Raw genomic sequence first — 27049 nt, forward strand, 5'->3', positions numbered from 1 at the left:
AATAAACAGGTTGTCAGGAGCACTTGTGTAATTATACCGTCTCAGTCTGACCTTTAGATGTCCAAAGATAATGAATAACGTGCAGCGCTAGCAGGGCCGTGTTGTGTTGTTTGGCAATGTGCAGTGGTTTGTTTCTTAAAATAGTGTTATTGTGGTTTTATCATGCCTGTCTGTGAAATCGGGCTGCCCTGGTACTGCAGGAGAACGGGGTGAAAGCGCAGGACAAGAGTGGGGGATGGAAGGACCCACAGCCCATGCTGATGTTGATGTGTGTGTGTGTGTGTGTGTTGGCTGGCAGTGACAGATGGTCAGTCCTTTTGATGTTTTTGTGTATGTGTGCATGCGGGCAGTAGCGTGTCCATTAGATTATGAGGTCTTCCCTGCATTACTAAACGAACCAGTGTAGACATCACTGTATGACATAACAAGAACAGCGGCGCATTACTGTATGAGATAAAGACTACAGTATGTTAAGGGATTAATGCATCACTGCGTTATTTTGCTTGATAATGACATCACTGCATTGCTCCGAGTCTGACATGATGATAAAATCCACACGTGGCTCTCTAATTGTACAATTTTGGAAGGATTTCTCTGACATTAGGTTAAATAACTCTGCACTTCTGATTTAATGACATCACTGCAGTATTGTCTGAGATAATGACATCACTGCAGTATTGTGTGGGATAATGACATCATAGCATTATATATTACATGGATAATGACATCACAGAGTTATTCTGAGATAATGACTTCAGTGCAATGTTGTAATGGATGACATCACAACATTACAGTATGAGATAATGACATCATGACCTTACTGTATGATATAATGGCATCACTGCATTACTCGGAGATAGTGACATCATTGCATTACTATATGAGATAATAATGCATCACTGCATTACTATATGAGGTAATATAAATGTATTACTATATAAAAATAATGACGTCACTGCCTTTTATATGTGATAATGATATCATCGCATTACTATATGAGATAATGACGTCACTGCTTTCTTATGTGGGATAATGATATCATCGCATTACTATATGAGAGAATGATATCACTGCTTTTTTATATGGGATAATGATATCATCGCATTACTAAATGAGGTAATGACATCACTGCTTTTTTATATGGAATAATGATATCATCGCATTACTAAATGAGGTAATGTCATCTAGTGTTGCAAGATATGCAGGTATTTGAATGAACTTGCAAATTCCCTAGCTCTCAAAATGAAATAATTCCTCATTGTATTAGTAATGGTACTTTGGAGAAGGTGTTCGCACTGGGTGTTTATTAATACATACAGACAGTGACTTTTTCCATTGAGTTTGTCTAATACTGTTGTATCAATTTAGTATTGGTATCGTTATTGGTATTGGTATTGATATTTAATTGTAGGTATTGTATAAAAGTAAAAATTTTGGTTTTATGACCAACACGTTAACAAAAATTGTGATATACTAAATACTAAATTTGACTATACCCGAGGGACGGTTTACTTTTTTAAACCTACCGACTCCCCCACACTGCAGTGGGCCGGGTTGTAAATGTTTCACAAAAATCAAATGAACTCTTAAAACAATATTAGCATGGTATTATGACACTATACCAAAATTTTACCAATACCAAATTTTGGTATACCAAATCTAAAATTTTACTATAACAAACACCAAATTATTACCAAACTATACCAAATACCAAATTTTACTACCAAATTATTACCGAACTATATAAAATACCAAATTTTACTGCACTAAATACCAAATTTTTACCGAACTATACCAATTATCAAATTATTACCAAACTATACCAAATACCAAATTTTACTACACCAAATACCAAATTGTTACCAAACTATACCAAATTTTACTATACCAAATACCAATTTTTACTATAGCAAATTTTGGTATTTTATCACTAATGACATCAATGTTGTGTGAGATAATGATATCATCACATTACTAAAACATCTCAAAACGTCACATCTGATGAAATTGGGTATGGTGCAGTATTGTAAGGTGGGATTGGGTATGGTGCAGTATTGTAAGGTGGGATTAGGTATGGTGCAGTATTGTAAGGTGGGATTGGGTATGGTGCAGTATTGTAAGGTGAAATTGGGTATGGTGCAGTATTGTAAGGTGGGATTGGGTATGGTGCAGTATTGTAAGGTGGGATTGGGTATGGTGCAGTATTGTAAGGTGGGATTGGGTATGGTGCAGTATTGTAAGGTGGGATTGGGTATGGTGCAGTATTGTAAGGTGGGATTGGGTATGGTGCAGTATTGTAAGGTGGGATTGGGTATGGTGCAGTATTGTAAGGTGGGATTGGGTATGGTGCTGTATTGTAAGGTGGGATTGGGTATGGTGCAGTATTGTAATGTATATGAATATATTACATTTTCTTATGTACATACTAAATGTTCTTATGGAATAGTTTATATATTTTAAGTGTTGTGGGACCCTAGGAAGATTATGAAAAGCCTTAGGTCATGGCTAGTTGGTTCTAAATAAATTACCTACATTATTATATGAGCTATTTACATCAATGCAATACTTTATAAACCTCATGACATTACTGTACGAGGTAATGACATCATCATGCAGTATAATGATGACCAAGCAGGTTCGTTTTAGTGATGTTGTAAATGACCACTAGTGGTAAGTTTTCTGCCAATAAAATAGGACCGAAATCTGCACTTGTCAAGTCATTTTCATGGATTGTTTGACACCTAACAACCCAAGGAAATTGGATTTATGATTAAGTCAGAATGCATCGCTCTTTCTCTCCCTCCTCTGCAGTTCCACAACCTTCAGGAACTGAGACACAGCGCATCTCTGGCCAACAAGGTCTTCATTCAGAGAGACTACACCGATGGCACGGTCTGCAAGTTCCAGACCAAGTTCCCCTCCGAGTTAGACAGCAGGGTAAGTGTGTGTGTAAATGTGTCATGCCTCTCGAGTTGACTCTTAACACAACAATAACTTACAAAAGAAAAGGTTCATTTAAGGGAACCAGCCTTCTCCAGAAAGAAGCACCACCGCTGCACACCACACTGACTTATATTTGACGCGGAGAGACAGGGAATTGAATGTAACTTGCATGTACTACATCTGCCATTTTGTCCTGATAATGGGACCTACCCGCGTCAGTTGCGTTGCTTCACTCCCACTCATGAATTTTCTTGCAGTGCGTCATGGGATATTGTAGCGTCCATCGGATGCACACTTCAGATTTTCGCCTGAACTAGTAGGTCATCCGGAAACTTCTCACATACTGTTTTCGAATACTATGAATTTGAACATACTACTTGGCTCGCATACTGTTTTTAGCGCACTATATAGTATGGAAGTATGTGATTTTTGGAGGCAGCCCTTGTCTTTAAAATCTCTCTGTGAGCGAAAGCACAGATAGTATTCATATTGCTATCTTACTTACACCCCATTCACACGGGGCGTCAGCGCTTCCCATTCACTTTAAATGGGTGATGTCAGGCATTGCCGAACTGCATTGTCGATCCGTCGGCGCGGGAGAGAACATGCCAACTCCACACAGAAATGCCAACTGACCCAGCCCGGGCTCGAACCAGCGACCTCCTTGCTGTGAGGTGAACATGCTACCCTGTGCGCCACCCCGTCACCCTTTAAATTGCAAATTAAATCACAATATTAGTCAGTAAACTCTCAATTAGATATTCTTGTCAAATCACACAGGCCTTTTTGTCTTTTATAAAGCAGCTTTATGTATAACAACGTAAACAGGGATATCTGTGAGGTGGTTTACAAGTGGACGTTTAACACACAACGTCTTAAATTATCTATTAAAACAAACACACACACACACACAAAACAATGTACATGAAATAATACAAACATAAATAAATCCAAAATAGCAGGATCCATCTTTGCTGTTTGTCACAAAACTGTATAAACCTGCATGTTTTAGTTGCTGTGACGTACATTATTGAACACTGAACAAAACTGAGATAACATTGATCACCATAGTCATAATGTGAAATTTTCAAACCATTATATATATCTAGTCTGTGTGAGTGTGTGTGTGTGTGTGTCAGAAAATGAGAGACAGCACAAGTGAAAAGGACTGAAAGAGAAAAGGCTCTCCACCCAGACAAACTCTGCTCTTCAGCAAAAGCTCTGCTGAGTGCGCAAACTCCACACAACACACACATAATGAGCCGCTAATAGAGATGATAATAGAGTGTTTAAAGGTGTACGATCATGTTACAGACGCCCAGTAAAGACTTGCTGAGTAAATGAGAGGCAAGGGGAGTTTAACAAAGCAAGCTTTCTCTGCCCATCTGTTTATATAATGATCAAAATGCTATTTATTTATTTCCCACATGCAATCTGCAGATTTATTTGTCCTATTATTCAGTCTATTTATTAACTTGTGTAAATATGTGTAATAATATACACTCACCGGCCATTTTATTAGGTACACCTTACTAGTACCGGGTTTGACCACCTTTTGCCTTCAGAACTGCCTTAATCCTTCATTGCACAGATTTAACAAGGTACTGGAAATATTCCACAGAGATTTTGCTTCATGTTGACATGACAGCATCACACAGTTGCTGCAGATTTGTCGGGTGCACATCCATGATGCGCATCTCCAGTTCCACCACATTCCAAAGGTGCTCTATTGGATTGAGATCTGGTGACTGTGGAGGCCATTTGAGTTTAGTGAACTCATTGTCATGTTCAAGAAACAAGTCTAAGATGATTCATCCTTTATGTCATGGCGCGTTATCCTGCCGGAAGTAGCCATCAGAAGACGGGTACACTGTGGTCATAAAGGCATGGAAATGGTCAGCAACAACAATGCTTTTTTTATGTTGTTGATGCTAAATTCTGACGCGACCATCCAAATGTCAAAGCAGAAATAGAGACTCATCAGAGCAGGCGGCGTTTCTCCAATCTTCTATTGTCCAGTTTTGGTGAGCCTGTGTGAATTGTAGCCTCAGTTTCCTGTTCTTAGCTGACAGGAGCGGAACCCGGTGTGGTCTTCTGCTGCTGTAGCCCATCTGCCTCAAGGTTGGACGTGTTGTGTGTTCAGAGATGCTCTTCTGCAGATCTCGGTAAATTTGAGTTACTGTTGCCTTTCTATCAGCTGGAACCAGTCTGGCCATTCTCCTCTGACCTCTGACATCAACAAGGCATTTGCACCCACAGAACTGCCGCTCACTGGATATTTTCTCTTTTTCTGACCATTCTCTGTAAACCCTAGAGATGGTTGTGCGTGAAAATCCCAGTATATCAGCAGTTTCTGAAATACTCAGACCAATCCGTCTGGCACCAACATCCTTGCTATGTTCAAAGTCACTTTAATCACCTTTCTTCCTCATTCTGATGCTCAGTTTGAACTGCAGCAGATCGTCTTGATCATGCCAAGAGTTGCTACAATGTGACTGGCTGATTAGAAATTTGCGTTAATCAATTTAACAAGTGTACCTAATAATGTGGCCGGTGAGTGTATATTAATTCAGTTTTTCTCATAATTTTAGTAATATTATTGAATAATATGCAAATGTTTAGATGATTTGACAGCTTATATTTAAATATTATCTCTCTGTTAGTAGATATATTATATGGAGAGACTTACTTTGTTTACCAGACAAATGATTCTAACTGGATTTGCATTGTACGTCTTAAATACAAGTTTAAAAGTTATTTTGTATTTTATGTGTTGTTTTTAGTTACCATACTCTTAAAATCATTCCACAGATTTTATTTATTTTAAAATTCTAAGCAGAAATAGCAAAAAATTGTTGTTTTTATAATGTTAGCTAGTATTGAATTCAAACCCACTTATGCCTGTAATATAATGATCGCCCTGGTGCTCTCTGATTTGTCTTTGCATGTGATTGGTCAGATCGAGCGGACGCTGTTTGAGGACACGGTGAAGACGCTGAATACTTACTATGCAGAGGCGGAGAAGATCGGAGGCCAGTCTTACATAGAAGGATGTCTGGCCTGCCTTACAGTTTACCTCATCTTCCTGTGCATCGAGACGCGTTACGAGAAGGTAAGCTATCAGCATATTAAACATAGTAAACACAGACGAATTGGTGTTGTTTGCAAATGTGTGTTGATTTTTGCAGAATATGGGGAATGAAAATTATGCTGATTGTCAAAAGCGTGTGTGTGGTGTGTGTGTGTGTGTGTGTGTGTGTGTGTGTGTGTGTGTGTGTGTGTGTGTGTGTGTGTGTGTGTGTGTGTGTGTGTGTGTGTGTGTGTGTGTGTGTGTGTGTGTGTGTGTGTGCAGGTGCTGAAGAAGATCTCGCGCTACATTCAGGAGCAGAATGAGAAAGTTTACGCTCCTCGAGGTCTCCTCATCACAGACCCGATAGAGAGAGGCATGAGGGTCGTATCCTACCATATAACAAAAAATATATTCATTTATTCCGTTTTTAATTATGATACTCTCAAAATTATCAATAATTTTACATAAATCTGCAGATTTTTTACAAAGTTCTTTACAGAAATAGCAGAAAATGTCTGCACATTCTTTATTGCCCTATGTGTTATCAATAATATGTATGAAAAGCAGTGTTGGGTGATTAATTATTTAATTTATTCATTCATTTTCTTGTCGGCTTAGTCCCTTTATTAATCTGGGGTCGCCACAGCGGAATGAACCGCCAACTTATCCAGCAAGTTTTTATGCAGCGGATGCCCTTCCAGCCGCAACCCATCTCTGGGAAATAATTATTAAATTGTTTAAATAAATAAATAAAGTCTCTAATTACATAATTAAAATTGTATTCAAATTGCTTTACTAATAGTAGCCTAATTACTCAATGAGTAATTTAATTAATTATCTCAAAAATGCTTTAAATAATCCATATAAATTTCAATGCACAGGCAATAGAAGTTTAACTCTTCTAATCAGGACAGTGTAGTTTTACTTAAAAAAAATAGATTAACACTATTTATCAAACACAAAATGTTTCAAATTAATGATCCCATATTTCATAAACATTTATTAACACATTTCTAATTTTTTCATTGGAAAATTGTGATATTATGTGAATTTATACCTGTAATTTGCATGAACTAGAGTCATTTTGAAGCATGTCCACTAGTCTTTGATTAATGAAACCTTTTTAAGCTAAAAAAAAATTTAATTCTGCAAAATATATTTGTATACAAAAACTCTGCTTCTCTGAATTGATTTGTTAAATTGATTTGTGGTATTTAAAACAAGTACATTAAAAGTGGCTGTATTTAAATGACAAGAAAATGAACAGTAATGCCTTACTTCAGTTATTCAGCAGAGAAGCTATATCATTACCAGGTCCAGACGAAATCTGCGGACGTTTTTTGCGATTTCTGCAGAGAATTTTGGTAAAAATCTGCCGATTTCTGCGGAATTATTTTGAGAGTATCCAGCAGAGTATCATAACTAAAACCTTAATACATGAAAAAAAAAGTAATACCTTTATAACGATTGTTTAATGTTTCAAATGCAAATACAAATAGATTCACTTAATTTGGTAAACAAAGCAAGTCTCTTATATAATATCTTTACTAAAAGACAGAACATATTACTTAACAAACTGTGTTGTACATGAATCAGATGAACATTTTCATAATAGTCAATAATATCGCTGTAATTAAGTAAAAAACTGAATACATTTAGATTTACACACATTTACTCCAGTAAATAAACAGAATTAATGATGGGCTAAAAATCTGCAGAAGTCTGTGCGCACATATTGCATGTGGGCACACTCATTACCCCCAACACTGAGAAAATATTCCAGTATGAGCATGTGAAGTCGACTAGTTGCATGTTAGATTTTGTAATGTCACATATATTTGTGTTATTCCCTTAACCCGAGTGTGTTAGATTGAGATCAGTGTGTACGAGGATCGCGGATCCAGTGGTTCCAGCTCAGGAAGCAGTACAACCAGCAGCAGCGGACGATGATTTATACACCATAACATACACACACACTCACTCATTCACTCACGTGTGACGCCTTCATACTGACATTTGCTGAACACACACAGACACACACACGCTGAGCATTCAGCATCGCCAAACAGCCACACACCTGACATGACCTGCCTCCACAAGACACATGTGCTGACTCGTCATTACCTCAGTCACCCTTCAGCACCTTCACAAACCTGCAGTCGTTGCACATTCTCGAGTCGCTAGCTGTGGAAGCGTGTTTCTGCTACTGAGTAATGCAAATTAAAAACGGTAAATTAGGAGGAATGGCAGGATCTAAACTCAGAATTCCAAGCAAAAGTCAGAATTCTCAGATATAAACTCACAAGTTTAAGAAAAAGTCCAAATTTGAAAATTTAAACTCAGAATTTCAAGAACACTCAGTCAGATTTCTGAGATGTAAACTCTGAATTCCAAGGAAAAAGTCATAATTACAATAAAACTCAGTCAGATTTCTGGGATGTAAACAGTGATTGTTCTAGAAAAAGGTCAACATTTTAATAAGTAAACTCAGAATTTGAAGAAAAATCTGTCAGAATTCTGAGATTTAACATCAGAATTTCAAGAAAAAGTCAGAATTCTGACATTTAAACAAAGAAATCCAAGAAAAAGGTCTGAAATCCAAGAAAAAGGTCTTAAATCCAAGACATTAACTCTACAAACTCTGATTTGTAAATAAATGGGTTGGGTTCAACCTAAACTAAAATAACTTATGAAGTCAGAATTTACCCCCAAATTTAAAATTATGAGACAAAAACTGTGAGATGTAAATTTGCACTTTCCAACACAAAAAGTCAGATTTCCAAGATGTAAACTCAAAAATCCCAGAAAAATCTGTCAGATTTCCAGGATGTAGACTCAAATTCCTAGAACAAAAATATCAGAATTCCAAGAAAGTCTGATTTCAGAGATTTAAACTGAGAAATCCAGGAAAAGGCAAAAAAAGTGAAAGAAAAAAAAGTCCAGAGGGAAAAAAGTCCAGTGTGTGTAGACTTAGAATTCTTTTAGAAGTTAGAATGGCAAAATTTTATTTGATACAAACTGATTTGTAAATGAATGTGTTTTTTTCAACCTGAATGACGGTAAAATATGCTGGCAATTAAAGTCGGAATGTCTCTGAAAATTTGGAATTCTTACAAAAAGAATGTAAACTAACACATTTCCAACAAAAATTTCCGAGATGTGAATCTAGAATTCCAAGAAAAAGTCAGAATTTCAAGAAAGTCTGATTTTGATATTTATACTAAAAATGGAAGAAAAAAAAAAATCAAAACTCCAACATGTAAACTTAAAATTCCAGGAAAAATAAATTCTGAGATGTAAACTCAGAATTCCAAGAAAATGTCTGGATTCTGAGATTTAAATTAAGAATTCACAGAAAAAAAGTCAGAAGAATTTATAGTCAGAGTCCTGAGGAAAAAGTCCTGTGTGTGTAAACTTTCTGTGTTAGACTTCTTTTAAACGTTAGAATAGTGGAATATACATTCACAATTCAAGGGTTACTTCAATGCAAATTTGGGTAAAATATGAACAAAGCCAACCGCTGCAAAGTAAAGTCAGAATTTCCCCTCAAAATTGGAATTAAAAGACGCAAACTCAGAATTTCTACAAAATGTCAGAACTGTCAGATGTAAAACTTGCACATTTCCAATGAAAAAAGTCTGAGATGTAAATTTAGAATTCCAAGAAAAATCTGTCAGATTTCCAAAATTTAAACTCTAATTCCAAGGAAAAAGTGAGAATTCCTAGATGTGGTCAAAATTCCAGTAAACAAGGCAGAATACTAAGATGTAAACTCAGAATTGCAAGAAAGAAAATCTAAATTCCAATATGTAAATGCAGAATTCCCTCGAAAAAGTCTGATTTCTGAGATATAAACTTAAATTCCAGGAAAATAATTCCTGAATCTGAGATGTAAAGTTAAAGACCTGAGGAAAAAGTCCCGTCTGTGAGATCTAAACTTGAAATTCCAAGAATAAACTTTAAGTTCTAAAAAAAGAAAGAAATCTGAATATCTAAAAGATCGTATTTCTGAGATTTAAACAAAGAAATCCAAGAAAAAGATCAGAAGTTCAGGATATAAACTAAGAATTTTAAGATGTAAACTGAAAAAAATCCAGAAAAAAAGACCCATTTACAAGATGTAAAGTCAGATTTTTGAAGTAAAAAAAAGTCAAGGCTGTGAAAAAAAAGAAGTCCAAGATTTACTCCTAAAGTCTAAGAAAGGTATCACGCATTTCTGTTCCTCACAGCAGAAACAATCTTCCTTTCTATCTGTAGCATACTGGTTAAAGCGCACATACGCTTCTGTCACTGTAATATGCAATCTCGCTCACAAACGCTGTGTGATGTAGCTGCCGATCGGCACACAACAGTCTTCCATCCTCATCGTTTTTTACCCCTTTTGTGTTTGAGTATTTGGAGTTGAGCACTTTTACTCTTAACTATCGAAAAAAGAGTCCAATTTGTAGACTAGAATCTGTAGATGTTCATGATGAGGACAGATGCGGAGATCTGACCCCAGACACTGCCATATTAAATCACGGGTACTATTTGTGACTTTATTTACGATTTATGTTTTATTTCATAGTGTGCTAAACATTCATGCTTTGTACTCATAATGCGCCGTCAAAGCGGAAACGAGTGCTGATGACGTGAACTGCCAAGGGCCAGAGCTTCCTCACACGATCCTTCGTCATGAGCTTCCATTTTCTTACTGAGAACCTTTGGCCCCAAGAATTTATGCAAAGAGAAAAAGAAGTTGAAAGTGCTTTTTCTGTTTGTGTAGCAAAATAAATGAGAAAAATGATTGTCAAATTTCTCTTTTTGTATCTCATGTTTTATTTACTGTTGTATTTTGGCTTTATTCTTGACTTTAAGGTACAGAATGCGGTCTTAGCTACTAGAGGGAGTGCATTTATCACAAACAAGAATGAAAAAGACGCAACTAATGTAGCTCGCTTTTTCTGCTTTAAGTTGACCTTTTCAATAGAGCACAAAGTTTTCGCAACTGTTTTAGTGTTTTTATGAACATTTTAACTACAAAATTGTACATATTGTACATTTAAAGTTGGCAAAGTTGCTGAGATTTTTATTTTAGTATATTGTAGTACTTCTAACTGAAATGCAATAATTAGTAGTGGGCGGGGATTTCTTTTTCAGCATAATTAAGAGGGGCCTAGTTAGGAAAATAGTGTCAAACTAATGTCAACAGAAGAACCGCCCACTCCAAACGTAGAAGCAAAGGGTCTGAACTTTTGTATCTCATGTTTTATTTACTGTTGTATTTTAGATTTATTCTAGACTTTAAGGCACAGAATGCAGTTTTTGGCCACTAGAGGGCGTGTATTCATAACAAACATAAATGAAAAAGACGCGACTGATGTAGCTTGTTTTTTTCACCCAATGTTTACCTTTTTCAACAGCGCACAAAGTTTTCGCAACTGTTCTAGTGTTTTTGTAGACATTTTAACTAGACAATTTTACATATTGTTATTTATTAGATTTTTATTTCACTATGTTGAAGTACTTCTAACTGAAATGGAATATTGAGTGGGGGGGCGGAGCTTTCCTTTTGTGCATAATTAAGAGGGGCGTGGTTAAAAATGTTAGTTGACACTGTCAAACTGACATCAACAGGACCGCCTCTCCAAACCCGGACACAAATGCTCAGACTTTGATTTAAGATCACTAAAACAACATTTTTTTTGAGGATTGATAAATAACAATGTGCACTAGCAAAATAAAAAACACTGGCACATTGTGATTGTGTAGCCTTGTATACATTTCTGGAGAGTGCAAATTATGTAACCAGAGGTACGTATGGCTGCATTTCGTTTTTAGAACAAACGCTACACGGTGATATGACGCCGCCAACGGCTTCTGTTTCTTTTTGTGCTTACCTACTGACTGCTTACCTCCGTGTGGACGTCTTTTCCGCTGTTACTAGTTTGCTCAGTGGCTCGTCGCGTATGTCAGCGGACTTGAGGCGCAGGGAGGAGTTGACCACGATGACAGGGATTGAGTCTGGTGAAGAACTGTCCCAGGAAGCAGGTAAAACAAAATCGAAAGGCAAAAAATAAAATAAACATGTAAATACCAGGGTGAAAAAGTGGAAAAATCTGAAAACATGGTAAAAATCAGCCGGCCGCAAGGGATTTTCTTGTTCTGGATTGCTTTTGAAAAACACTGACGGTTGGAATTAGGGAAGGGGGTGATCGGGTCAATTGGTGCTTTTTAAGAAAACACTATCGGTTGGGTTTAGGGAAGGCGTTGGATGGGGGATCGGACAGTCAGTCAGTTGATAGCGCTCTGTAGGGGGGAGAGCTGAAAAAGTGTACACATCGGCCTATGGTGGATCTGCAAAACCAAAAACTGCAAAAAATGTAGCTCCTGGGACATATTTCACACTCTTCAGAAATGTACACAGGGGTATGCATCTATAATGAGTCTGGGTTGAAAATAAACATTGTCAATGTATGATTTCCCACAGACTTTAAGGTAAGAAAGTAGCTTTTTGGCATAACCTATATTGTATTTACATGGTACAACTGGGATTTCATCCAGCTTTTAACTTTTTTCACTGACATTCTTCTCTTAATAGAGACAAGCACTCATGCAGCAAGACTCCACAGCAGCTCTGTGTTTTTCGGTCAGTTCTCTGGAGGTCCATAAGAACGACTGTGGATTTTCTTCTCTTATTATTTATGCTTCATCTGGACACGCTGAGCTCTTCATCATGTTGACAGAGCGAATCTAATAGATCCAGTGGGACTGAGCTGAACAGAAAGGCCACCTCCAGAGACACTCACTGAAGAGACAAGGAGAAGCTCAGGAAGATGAAAACTAGAGCAGGTGGAGAAGAAGAAGAGACGCTGCTTTCAGAGCTGGAGATAAGAGCTGGAGAAACAGAGAGAGAGGATGAAGATGTGCTATAAAAACAGATACAGAGACCTTAATGTGGACAGAATGAAGAAATGGGTGTGAAAGGAGCCAGTGGAGGTTCAGGTAAAGTCCTGATTTCAGGCTGTTGTGTTATTATACTAATAATGGGCTCAATTGTTTTTTGTTTACACAGAGAATCTTCCAATCAGTGCAACTCAGAATTGCATATCTTACATCAGTGGTCACCAAACTTGGTCCTGGAGGGCTGGTGTCCAGCAGATTTTAGCTCCAACCCTAATCAAACACACTTGAGCAAGCTAATCAAGGTCTTACTTGGTATACTTAAAACATCCAGGCAGGTGTGTTGAGGCAAGTTGGAGCTAAACCCTGCAGGGACACCGGCCCTCCAGGACCGAGATTGGTGACCCCTGTCTTACATATTAGCTTTAGATTTTACGTCTCTATAATACAGATACAATTTAAAAACAAAGTAAATATTATTGGAGAATTTTACAACAAATAAAAAAGATTAAGAATTTACATTTTTGAGTAAATTAAACCTTTATTTCTTTAATTTGACAATGCCCATACAAAACAACTGAAGAGAAAAGAAAACAAAATCCTTTATTTTTATTGCATACAATTTCAATTTTCAACAAAATGTTTTTCTAAACTAGTAGAAACAGCAGCAGAAGTGCGTGTAAACATTCTCATAATTAGTGTTTTAATAATATTTCATCCTTGGAAATGTGCTGAGTCAAAATATACAGGTTTAATCTACTAACAGAAGATTTAGCATCTAAAGATCTTCATTATCAGTGTGACGTCTGTCAGCGCAGCTCTGATTTAATGAGATGAGAAAACACTTTATGTCCAGCTGAAAATACTCAGGCTGTCGCTGTTTGAGGGGCAAGAGAGAGAAAAAGAAATGTCACTGGTTCATAATTTCATCTTCTAATAATGAACTACATCAGTGTTTGCTCTGCATTTATAGACATTTATGAAGTTTTTAAATGACTACACTACCTGACAAAAGTCTTGTCATCTATACAAGTTTTAGGAACATCAAATTATAACTCGACTTCTAGTTGATAATTTGGCATATGAAGTGGCTTATATGAAAGGCTCAATAATGTTTATATCTTGTGACTGGGCTGGCCAATCCTGGAGCATCCTGGTTTGTAATGTAATGGGCAGCACAAACGTCTTGATACCTCAGGCTGTTGATGTTGATCAACCACGCCCCCATACTGAATGTAACCCCAAACCATGATTTTTCTTTCACCAAGCTTGACTGATTTCAGTAAGAATCTTGGCTCCATGTTGGTTCCAGTAGGTTTTCTGCAGTATTTGTGATAATTGGGAAGCAGCTCAACAGATGATTCATCAGAAAAATCCACCTTCTGCCACTTTTCCAAACGATCAACAAGAAGTCAAGTTATTATTTGTTGCTCTTACAATTGGGATCGATGACAAATCTTTTGTCAGTTAGTGGATAAATTTTCTTGTCAACCAATCAGAGCAATGATATATGCATATTCATGAATATGCAAAATTCTAAGCATTGTTTTGCATATTTATGAATATGCAAGTGCTATTGCTTTAATTAAAAAAGTCCAAAACTGGATTTAAAGCCATAAATGTTTTTTTTAACAAGTTCATTATTTGTTAAAGTCGTCTATTTATTACTATCATTAACTTCCCTGTTGGCCAATAAGAGCAATGATATATGCATATTCATGAATATGCAAAATTCTAAGCATTGTTTTGCATATTTATGAATATGCAAGTGCTATTGCTTTTAATTAAAAAGGTCCAAAACTGGATTTGAAGCCATAAATGTTTTTTTAACAAGTTCATTATTTGTTAAAGTCGTCTATCTATTACTATCATTAACTTCCCTGTTGGCCAATAAGAGCAATACAACATATATATTCATGAATATTTCAAATAATATGCATTTAAAGGATCCAAAATTAAATTTTTAATCACAAAATGCATCTATTTTCGGCACTAAAAATGTACATGTTTCTTATAAATCATAAATTGTTAAAGATATTTAATTATATCATATTAATTAAATTATCATTTAAAACGGTTTGAATTTTAGTTCCTAAAATATAAATTTTTCTTCCAAAAAATATTTAATTTTCTCCCAAATTTGTCCAAGTTTTAGCATTAACTTTTACCTCCAGCAAATAAATCACAGATAATTAAGTATAAAGCATTGATTTCTTACCAGTACAGCGGCCGTTGGTGTTGACTGTGAATCCCTCTCCACACTGCAAACATCAAACACAGTGCTTTAAGATTCAGAATGTTTTATACGGGAATATTTTTGTTCCTGATCTGCATATCTCCATACCTGCTTGTGTAAAGTGTGTTCTGACTCCTCCTCCTCATTTGCATGCACCCATACCTGTGTGTCAGATGTGAGCGCTGACTCCTCCCCCTCATTAGGATATGCGATCTCAATGACTGTGTTCACATCTGCTGACTCAAGTGGTCGAGCAATGGAGCGACCATCCGGCCAATAGACTTCAATGCTGGTGGCCTCATCAGTCCCTAAAAACCAATGAACAGAAAAATGTTAATGACTACAGTGTCAGAAAAATTATGGAGCACAGCTATGTAATGTGTATTTATATAGCGCATTTATTGTGTATGGCCATACACCCAAATCGCTTCACAATCATGATCGGGGTCTCTCCACACCACCACCAGTGTGCAGCATCCACTTGGATGATGCGACGGCAGCCACAGGACAATGGCGCCAGTGCGCTCACCACACACTAGCTATTGGTGGAGTGGAGAGACAGTGATCGAGCCAATTCAGTGGAAGTGGATGATTGGGAGGCCATGATCGTAGGGACCGATAGAGGGACTTTGTCCAGGACACCGGGGTTACACCCCTGCTCTTTCACGAGAAGTGCCATGGGATTTTTAATGACCACAGAGAGTCAGGACCTCGGTTTAACGTCTCATATGAAAGACGGCTAAAAGACAGCTAAAAGAAAAAAAATTGGGTCAGCAAAAAAATTTTAAAAGGGAAAATCATGTGAAAATCAACATCTTTCGACTTATTAGAGGTCGCTGGACTATAAAAAAGCATCCTATGGAAAAAAAACAAACTTCCAAATGAGATGGAATATTGAGTAGGAGGCGGGGCTTTCTTTTGCACATCATTAAAAGGGGCGGGATTAAGAATGTTAGTTAAAAACTGTCAAACTAACGTCAACAGAAGGACCGCCTCTTCAAACCCAGAAGCAAAATGTCAGACTTTGTTTGAAAATTAACAAAACAAAAGTTTTTTAGACAGTCTAAACTTTTTTAAAAAGAAGAGCAACGCCCACATCTACATCATGGCTTGTTAATGGGGTATATGCTGAGCTAGTGTTTTTCCCATTCTGATACACACTTCCGGTGACCTGTCATTGTGAGTTTTTTTTCCATTTTATACGGTTCCTTTTACAGCATTGATGTTGTAATATAGCTCAAATACACTCAGTTAAGCAGACTTTGGCATTTATTTAGTTGCTCAAGCGTAAAACGAGACAAAAAGCTGTTTTCTCGCACGTGCCCATCAGAATCGGCAGGCTAGCGCAGAAGCTCGATTGAATATATGGGGGTAAAATAAATGTTCATATTATAAAGACATGGTAGAGGAAATGTAATTTAATGCAGTGCATCTTGTACAATCTGAGACCCGCTTTATATCAGATATCACTCAGCCAGTGCAGATCGCTGATTTTTAAAGAAAACAGACCTTAAACGCACTGATTTTGCATTGGCATATAGTCCACCGGAAACGATTACCCCAGGTTACTATCAAATTAAAAGTCCTATTAGCATGCTTCGGCATAAACCCTATTAGCTTAGCCCACTTATTTGTGCATGTAGTAGAAAATGATGGATCAAACGCAGGTCTATGCAGTAAACTAAATGGTAAATTCAAGTACAAAAAGTTGAAAGTTCAATTTAAATAATAGATTTAACTTCAATAATGGTTTAAATGTAGGTACAGTAACTAAATGGTAAATTTCACTTTAAAAATGGAAACCCCTCCACCCCCCCAAACCTTTATCTACACAAATACACGTCTAAAATTGATATCAGAATGAACATATAATGATTAGATGTGTATAAGCTGCTGCTACCTAAACCAAAATGCGCCACCGGCTCCATCTCGCACAGATATCCCGATCCTCCATCAATGATGCGGGTGTGTGAGCCGCTGTGTTTGGTGAACATCACAACTTTCGCTCCTCTTGCAAATGCCCCGAAACGTGTGCGAGGAACCACACGCAGCCAATTATTACTGGAGCCCTGCAGAAATATATAGATGGAAAATGGATATTAAAAGTGGTGAGCTGATGATTAAAATGTTCACATACGCTAGAAGAGTCAATATTCAGAAGTGAAAATGTGTACTGGGAAATTAGGTCCTTGAGTCTGATATAACTCTTATAAAATAGACCTGCCGGGATTATTAAATAAACAATAAATAATTACGATTATTTAATTTAAAGAAGGTTGTTTTATTTGTCTGAATTTGCTGCAATTCCATTAAAAGGCACAAAGGGGAGACATAGATCACTAAATCCACAAAGACACCGTTTCAAACGTGCGTCATTTACTTTCACTTTCACTTTCGATTTCATGACGGCTTTACCAGGGATTATGACAGAGAGCGAGACTGCATGTGTAAATTGCATTTACATGACATCTCCCTGCGAATAGCTGTAACTAAAGCTTCAAACACCTGCAATGCTTACTACTTGTTGCTGAGAAAATGAGCACAATGTTGTTGTCTGTGTGTTGTTTGTGTATTACATGTACGCCATTTTGTGCGTATTCTTACATTTACAAAATGCAAAAAATTACCTAAAAATAATTTACATTCATTCCTTCATTCATTCATTTTCCTCCAGCTTTACTCTCTGATTCATCAGGGGTCACCCCAGGGGAATGAACCACCAACTATTCTGGCCTATGATTAACACAGCAAATGCCCTTCCAGCTGCAACCCTATACTTCAATTCAGCTTTATTTTGTATAGCGCTTTTACAATGTAGATTGTGTCAAAGCAGCTTCACATAAATGGTCATAGTAACTGGAACAGTGTGGTTCAGTAACTGGAACAGTGTGGTTCAGTTTTTAGTGTTTAAGTTCAGTTCAGTTTAGCTCAGTTCAGTGTGATTTACTTGATATACTTGTAAATAATAATAAACAATAATTTATCAATTATTAATTTATCAATTATTATTCATTTATATTAATTATTAAAATAAGTTAATTAATACATTGTTTAAAGGTGCAATAGGACAACTTACAAATAATGTGCAGTTAACAAGAAATCTGATATACAGTATGGTAATAAATGCAAATCACATGTTAAACATATAAGTTCATGTTTGGATGAAATATAAATATAATATATGACTAAAATACAAATTAATTATATTTCAATATTGCAAAAAATTACCATTTAACTAATAAAATTATATAACTTTAAATACATTATATATTTTTTTTTCCATATGTGGCAATAGACTTCCATATGAGGCTAAAAACAGACAATTAGTTGTCAAATCACCAAAGCAGACAATCCTCTTAATCTCACTATTTATTAGACATTTAATCATTTAAACTAAATTTTATAATAGTCACAGTGTTAAAAAAAAAAAGATTATGTTGTACCTGGTTGACCTTAAACACAGAGATGGGCTGAGAAGCGCTTTCACCATGAGCCACCAGCAGATCCAGCAGACCGTCTCCATCAAAATCTGTTATTGTGGCTCCTGTAACTCAACCAAAAGATGACAGTATGATGCCATCAGCTATTAAATACAGAAATTAGAAATCAGGAAGTGGCTGTGGTCATGTGATCTGACCTGTGCCCCGCCCCTGAGGCTCAGCGGCTTCGCCCACATCCAGTTCAGTGATGACCGGGTCAGAGTTCAGCCTCCTCGACACCCTAAAATCACAAGACAGTGGTGGGTTTTAACACTTATTCATTTAGTAGAAGCTTTTAAGCATGATGAGGGCAATAGAAGGACGTCAGATCAACAGAAGAGCGACAATATGTTCCATTTATATATACATAGATCTAAAACATAGATTGATTTATGTGAATTTCATCCATCCATCCATACATCCATACATCGATCAATCCATCCATCCATCAATCCATCCATCCATTCATTCATTCATTCATCCATCCATCCATAAATCCATCCATTCATTCATCCATCCATCCATAAATCCATCCATCCATCCATACATCGATCAATCCATCCATCCATCCATCCATTCATTCATCATTCATCCATCCATCCATCCATCCATCCATAAATCCATCCATCCATCTATTCATTCATCCATCCATCCATCCATCCATCCATCCATAAATCCATCCATTCATTCATTCATTCATCCATCCATCCATAAATCCATCCATCCATTCATTCATCCATCCATAAATTCATCCATCCATCCATTCATTCATTCATCCATCCATTCATTCATCCATCCATCCATCCATTCATTTATCCATCCATCCATCCATAAATTCATCCATCCATCCATCCATCCATCCATCAATCCATTCATTCATTCATTCATCCATCCATCCATAAATTCATCCATCCATCCATCCATCCATACATTGATCAATCCATCCATCCATTCATTCATCCATCCATCCATCCATCCATAAATCCATCCATCGATCCATCCATACATCGATCAATCCATCCATCCATCCATCCATTCATCCATCCATCCATAAATCCATCCATCCATTCATTCATTCATCCATCCATCCATAAATCCATCCATCCATCCATCCATCCATCCATCCATCCATTCATTCATCCATCCATCCATCCATAAATCCATCCATCCATTCATTCATCCATCCATAAATTCATCCATCTATCCATTCATTCATCCATCCATCCATTCATTCATTCATTCATTCATCCATCCATCCATCCATCCATTCATCCATCCATCCATCCATCCATCCATCCATCCATAAATTCATCCATCCATCCATCCATCCATCCATCCATCCATCCATCCATCCATCCATCCATCCATCCATCTATCTATCTATCTATCTATCTATCTATCTATCTATCTATCTATCTATCTATCTATCTATCTATCTATCTATCTATCTATCTATCTATCTATCTATCTATATTTTTAAGAAGAACCAGTTCTGTCCAAAAGAAATCGACTCCTGCACCTGAAGATTCTGTTTGGGGCTTGTCCTTGGTAGGCGATGTTATTAAAGAACACTTCAAGCTGAAGATCATTGTCAAAGTCGGCAGCGATGATGGTGCGAATGGGTGACGGAGTGGCGAAGGCCTTTGTGGCGACGTCCTGCAACAGCAAAGACCACAGGTACAGATTATACAGCAGCACAGCGTGAACAAAGAGACAGTTTTTACTTTACTTTCATGAGGTCTACTTTATGCAAGGAATAATTGACGATTATTGTTGAGTCATTGAATTATCAGAAAAAAACACAGAGAAGTGTGGTCATAATGTGCATTATTTTCCAGTAATTCGCTGACTTTTTAGCTTATTCTATGGTTCCCACAGATAAAGGCGCTGTTTAGATGTTGTATTTCAGACATTCATCAGGTTTTTGTGCTCAAACTGCTCCTGTGTGTTTCTTTCACCTCTCATCCAAAGCCTTCTGTTGTGTTTTGATGTGATTTTTGACTGTTGTAACCAGGGCAGCACAGTATAGCTAAAAATTTGCATTTTCGTGATAATAGTATATGCATTGTTCATATCACAGAGAGGTGCTATAAATTATTTTATAAATTATACCCTTAATTCTTCCCTTTGTGAACAGATTTGGGCACGAAGGTCTTAAGTTTGAACCCAATTTTAAAATACAAAACAAATTAAAAATTTATTTATTAACATATATATGTGTGTGTGTGTGTGTGTGTGTGTGTGTGTGTGTGTGTGTGTGTGTGTGTTATTATAAGTATTTATTATTATTATTATTATTATAAGTATTTTTAATAAAATTCTTTCAAATCTAGTATTCCTAAATGAATGTAAATGTTTGGAACTTGACGAAAATATCCATCATTACTTGTTTTATTTTTACTATGATCAGTACATAAATATTTTTTTAATTGCTTGTAAAAAATAGCTTTTCTCTAGGAAAATGTCTCTATCGTAATACTTAAAGGTGCCGTGAAGTGCTTTGAAATGTGCATTTTTTATTTGATGTTTGACGTAATCTCAACTAAACCATCAAGAGAGGGCGGGGCATAGAGTAGCCCCTCCCCATTAAAAAAACAGCCAATAGTTTTGTTTTTATCACTGCTCTGCCGGTGAGAGTGGTTGTGTCCATCACCCATCAAGTGCAAAGCAAATGAGAAGCATCTTGAAGGGGGCGGGGCATGTCCGATACTAGAGAGCATTTGATTGGTCAGAAGATTTGATGAGAAACTGAAGTATGAGGTCAATCGTTAATCCATTAAGGCAGAAGTGACAAAATGCAAGCTTAGGGTGTTTATATCAGGTTTATATTTCCTAAAAGTGAATTTTGTCATGGGCGAAGCAGTGGCGCAGTAGGTAGTGCTGTCACCTCACTGCAAGAAGGTCGCTGGGTCGCTGGTTCGAGCCTCGGCTCAGTTGGTATTTCTGTGTGGAGTTTGCATGTTCTCCCTGCGTTCGCGTGGGTTTCCTCCGGGTGCTCCGGTTTCCTCCACAGTCCAAAGAAATGTGGTACAGGTGAATTGGGTAGGCTAAATTGTCCATAGTGTATGAGTGTGAGTGTAAATGTGTGTGTGGATGTTTCCCAGAGATGGGTTGCGGCCGGAAGGGCATCCGCTTCGTAAAAACTTGCTGGATAAGTTGGCGGTTCATTCCGCTGTGGCGACCCCAGAATAATAAAGGGACTAAGCCGACAAGAAAATGAATGAATGAATGAATTTTGTCAGTTCTGGAGCACACTAGCTTATAGATATCCTTAAAACTAATGAACCATTAATTGTGCATTTATCTGAAAATAATGGCACACACTCATCAGCCAATCAGAATCAAGCATTCAACAGCACTGTTTAATACTACATATAATTGGTTTTAACGTGAATTTAATATGAAATAATCTCTACCTTGAATCTCTCCTGGCTGTCCTGCAGGTACAGGCGGTGTGGGCCGTTCCAGTTGCCGTAAACTATATCCGTCTTTCCGTCGCCGTTAAAGTCGGCCAGAGCTACTCCTCTCCCGTGCTGATATCTGTCCTCCACTCCTGTCATCACAGCAGAAATCATGAGTCTGAGGCTGTATGAAGGCACGTCATGATTTTGCTGTCGATGCGATCTATGTTGATCCTGGAACATCATTTGTGTTGGAAAAAGTAATCCATACCTATTCCCGACCCCTAAACCAAACCATAACTGTAATATATTCCCAAAATCAGAGGGGAATAATAGTTAAAAATCATGTAGAAGTGCATAAACCTAACCGTGACCCTAAACTTAACATAAAAAGTAAACATTTGCCTTAATTCTGATTGGCTGATTGGAATCATGTTCCAGGGTCAACATAGATGTTAATGCAGGAACATGTCTCACTTGGTGAAATCAGGTATTAGAGTAAATCTCACTTCATACATAAATATGTCTGACGTCTCACCTGCCGCTGACGCCACGTCGCTGAAGCTTCCGTCTCCGTTGTTCTTGAACAGAAAGTTTGGCCCGTTTTCATTGTCGCAGAAAATGTCAGATCTTGCGTCGCTGAGGATTGGACCGACGACTACACCACGGCCACCTTATTAAGACATCAGATTTTGATTAGAATATTTCTAACATTAACATTGCACTACTGTTCAAAGGTTTGGGGTCAGCACCATTTATTTGATTTTATGCTGCAGATATGAATTAATATAATCCAAAGCGACAGTGCAGGAATTTGTATTTTTTATTAAAGATTTGTGTTTTTTATGCTGTTTATCATCAGATAATAGTAAAATGTAATGTAATTATAAGGCAGCAAAACTGTTTAAATATTATATATTATAATATTATATAATGATTAGTGTTAATTCTCATTATTTAATGCTTTTATTACTGTAATTATATTTTTACTTATAATTAGAAATAATTATGAAGGTAATTATAATGAAATTTTATTAATGTATTGCTGTATTATTTATGATATAATCAGAAGATCATCAAATCAGCATATCATCACGATTTCTAAAGGATTATTATTTATTTTAAATACATTTATGGTTTTTATATACATTTTGGTTTAATCTTATTTTATATGAACTGTTTTAATCATAATTTTATAGTTATACTATACAGAATTATCATAATTACTAGTTCCAAATTCATATATATATATATATATATATATATATATATATATATATATATATATATATATATATATATATATATATATATATATATATATATATATATAATATTAATAAAATATTATAATCTAATATATAATATAATTAACAATATGTTTTATTGTATTAATATATAAAGATTTATATATATAAAATGTAAAATATAAAAAATAAGAACTTTTGTTTTTGTTATATACTGATGTTTATTTGTCTTAATTATTTATTCTAATCTTATTTTGTATTATATTAAGTTATTTTTGAAATTTCTACATTTATATAATCTATTGCTATATATTTTTATTATTTTTCTCCAAGCATTTCCGCTCCCTTGGGGTGCTCTGAGCATCCATATTCTCTGATTTACTCAAATCTTTAAAGAATGGTGTAAATAAACACTTACACATATAAACACAGCCTGTGTTGTGTTTCTGACCTGTGTACTTATTGACGTTGACTTGTGGTGCGACATTAGACAGAGCAATGATGCCTTTTTCAACATCACTGCTGGCTTCATCCATCTCTATGAGCGCATGAGGTCCCACATTCCCACTGGCGTAGTTCGCCACGTAAATCGAGTAGCGACCCGTTCCCTGTAGTAGACGGAATTAATTACAGCCCAAAACAAATTATATTCATTACATCAGATTGGAGACACTTGATTTGTACAGTAATTTTTAAGGAATTAATGTGCATTATGTTTATTCAACACCTAGTGGTTGACCTAGGTATTGCAGTCTGAATTCAAAACATTGGCAGAGGGTTATTTTTACACCAACTCTCCAAACGCTGACTCCAAGCAAATGCAGGTTGACAGTTTGCTCCAACATGCTTCTTAAATATCTACAAACATATACTATGGTACTTTATGTTTTAGAAGAACCAGAAGTGTACATGCGGCATCTTCGCTAAATACCTTTCTGTCAACACAAGCTACGGAGCGTCCTGCCATGTGATTGGCTACTCCTCTCCGAATGTTGATGTCATCGCTCAGCAGATCCTCGAAACGGCCGTTACGAAACTTGAACAGTTTGTCCGCGTACGTCGCTTGACCTTAAAACAATTAAATTAATTATTTCAATCATTGTGTGTTTTGAGAGTTCAGCGTTTCTCTGTGTACCTGAGAAGGCGTTGTTGGTGTTGAGGAAGTAGATCTCCTCTCGGCCGTCTCCGTCCACATCGCAGGCCGTCACTCCGATGGCGTTTCCTGCCGGGTCTCTCAGGGCGAAGTATGGAGAGCTGTGATCGTCCACAGCGATGTTCAGCAGTTTGTTTTGGTTGAGGTTATACTTCAGAACCAGGTTTGGGCCGTTATACCTGACAATGGATGAACAAGCAAATCATTTATACTAGGGCTGCACGATATTGGAAAAATCTGGTATTACGATTTTTTTTTTTGCGATATACATTGGGATTTGAATATAATTTCATTAGATCAATGGGCTACATGCACACAGACTTTTAGGGTGCTTTCACACCTGTGAATCGATTCAGTTGTTCCGAAACAGAAATTACAAATGTTACATTGTTGCTCTTTGCTCTTTGAGCGGTTTGCTTCCACACTGCAAAGTTTCCAATCGGACCAAAAGAGCTAAAGCAAGTCACATGCGAGTAAACTCTCCTCACATTGGTCAGAGTGTCAGGGTTTATTTTGCAGCGTCCCGCTAAGCTGTCAGGAGAGGTGGTGGTTTGGTGGTGATTGACAGGGTGCTCGCGTGACGTGTCTGAGGAGAGACGCGGTGTGGAGAGGTGAGAAGGGTGCGCGACGATGCCTATTTGAGGACCGGGAGGGAGACGCGAGATTACCGGGAGATCATCACTCGTTTGCGGGCATCAGGAGACAGGAAACTTCCCGCCCTACTCATAATTCTCTCTTCATATAGCCGTAAGCCTATTACATATCCATAAAACACTGTGATATAACCGCGCTCGGATCGGATCGCTTTCTCAGTGCAATCGAACCGCTCCAGGGTTCGTTTCAATGGAGCCGAGACCACCTCATTCAAGCGATCTCGGAGCGATTACTTTGGTGCGAAACAGAGAGCGATTGCCCTGTTCACATATGCCAATCGAACCGCGCAAACTGGGCAAACGAGATACGTTCCAAAACAAAAGTGTAGGTGTGAAAGCACCCTCAATTTAAGTTAGCTAGCCCCAAGGCTTCCAGTTAATTCTCATCCCATACAGAATCGCAGTGTTTAAGAACTGGTTTCTAAAAAATCCTCGATCTTCACTGCCTGGCTGAGATACGATATAAAGCTTGTTATATATATATATATATATATATATATATATATATATATATATATATATATATATATATATATATATATATATATATATATATATACAAAATATATTTAAATATATGTAAATGTTTAGTTTTGTATGTATTTGTTTTTTGTGTGGATTTATTTATATATACACATAATAAATATACAAAATACACATATATATTACATGTAATTTTAAACCTATTTTGGATGTGATCAATCATTAGTATAATTTGTGTATATACTGTATAAAAAATAAACATATTATATATATATATATATATATATATATATATATATATATATATATATATATATATATATATATATATATATATATATATATTGTGAAAAATAGAAAAATCAGAACAAGCAAAAGCTTTCTATATTCTGAGGACACCGCAGTTTAAAGGTTTGATCAAAATTAAAGGGCATTTCCAGATATCTCAAAGTTATTGATGCAAATATTGATGAGGATATTACTTTTCTTTATTATCTGGCACACCCAATCGGACAGCCTGACAATTTTCTGCATGAGTATCTTTACCCGGCCACCACCACCTCCAGATCCCCGTCTCCATCTACATCTGTCACCGCCATCCCATAATTCAGCTGGGTGGGGTTGTGAAGGGCATCAGGAGGCAGAACTGTATCCGTGGTGACAGAGAACATGGGCTGAGCATGAGAGACAGCAAACTGTCCCAGAGCGAGAAGACACGCCCACCACATCCTCATCTCCAGCTGTCAATCAAACAATATTCAGCTGCAGTGTTCATACGTGTTACATATCAAAGGTGTACAAGCATTCTTGACTTTAAATTTATTTTAAGACACAAATGAGAAACTGGATTTAAATTTTAAATACATCTAAAGAGATAATAAAAGGATGTATGCAAAACTGTGCAAACGTATAATTAAATTTTTACATTAAATTACAATATAGCACAAATTAATAATTCTGCATTAAAGAAAACAAAACATTTAGCGCAGAATAATGCAAATTTATAGACATATGACAGCATTATTTCAACATTATTTATTATCAACAATATTAGCTTTAAATAAATAGTAATATCACCACTTCTCAAGCTGATCATGCTTAAATTCAGTACTTACGCTCTCAGATTTTCCAGTATGTGAACTTACTAGAAAAAATAACAGGGAAATGTGTGCGGTTTCCTATTTTAATGCAGTGTTTTTCGCTCCTTACACAACTTCATCGCAGCCTCCTTACACAAGGGCTTGTGTAAGCGACTGTCCAATCACTGTCGAACATTTTAAATGACGTGGAACATGAACCAATCACACATCCGCAAGAAAAAAGGGGCGTCAACCACGCCCGGATCAGCATGCAGATGATGTTACCTCCCAAAGACAAGCTGAAACTTTTATTTACTCAAAACACTACAGCAGTTTTACATTTGATTGACAAAATATAATTATTAACTATATTTATGTTTATAAATTATTGTACTGTTTATTGAGAAGATACAAGTTAGAATG

At 36.6% G+C, this 27049-nt stretch overlaps 2 protein-coding genes across 10 annotated transcripts in view; one reads left to right on the forward strand and one right to left on the reverse strand.

The window, feature by feature from the left end:
• Nucleotides 1-10811, forward strand: part of golga7ba (golgin A7 family, member Ba) — a 22867-nt gene extending 12056 nt beyond the window's left edge. Inside the window, exons 2-5 of one of the 2 annotated variants that reach the window (XM_087235634.1) lie at nucleotides 2812-2937; nucleotides 5903-6055; nucleotides 6296-6397; nucleotides 7883-10811. In XM_087235634.1, the coding sequence (XP_087091760.1) occupies nucleotides 2812-2937; nucleotides 5903-6055; nucleotides 6296-6397; nucleotides 7883-7963 (462 nt within the window). In that variant the 3' untranslated portion in view covers nucleotides 7964-10811. 2 annotated transcript variants of the gene reach the window in all.
• crtac1a (cartilage acidic protein 1a) lies at nucleotides 10547-26782 on the reverse strand. Of its 8 annotated transcripts, none has more exons than XM_087235926.1 (14): nucleotides 26663-26782; nucleotides 26094-26287; nucleotides 24394-24590; nucleotides 24190-24326; nucleotides 23710-23866; nucleotides 22550-22684; nucleotides 22027-22163; nucleotides 20130-20266; nucleotides 18769-18851; nucleotides 18575-18675; nucleotides 17032-17200; nucleotides 15294-15439; nucleotides 15114-15156; nucleotides 10547-12889 (listed from the first exon to the last, which is right to left on the reverse strand). In XM_087235926.1, exons 2-14 carry the CDS (start codon nucleotides 26279-26281, stop codon nucleotides 12798-12800), a joined length of 1722 nt encoding a protein of 573 aa, XP_087092052.1. In that variant the 5' UTR covers nucleotides 26282-26287; nucleotides 26663-26782; the 3' UTR covers nucleotides 10547-12797.
• Nucleotides 26783-27049: the final 267 nt, after the last annotated feature.

This window comes from Danio rerio, chromosome 1 (assembly GCF_052040795.2).
Source record: "Danio rerio strain M-AB ecotype USA chromosome 1, GRCz13ab, whole genome shotgun sequence".
In the NCBI taxonomy this organism is placed as follows: domain Eukaryota; kingdom Metazoa; phylum Chordata; class Actinopteri; order Cypriniformes; family Danionidae; genus Danio; species Danio rerio.

Bases quoted from the DNA above. Each gene is read 5' to 3' on its own strand.
- crtac1a (XM_087235925.1), bottom strand. From the start codon at position 26,281: ATGAGGATGTGGTGGGCGTGTCTTCTCGCTCTGGGACAGTTTGCTGTC. The intron at 23,867-24,189 runs GTATTTAGCGAA...CGTCTACTACAG, and splicing joins TAGCTTGTGTTGACAGAAAG to GGAACGGGTCGCTACTCGAT. The intron at 18,676-18,768 runs GTCAGATCACAT...GTTGAGTTACAG, and splicing joins GCCTCAGGGGCGGGGCACAG to GAGCCACAATAACAGATTTT.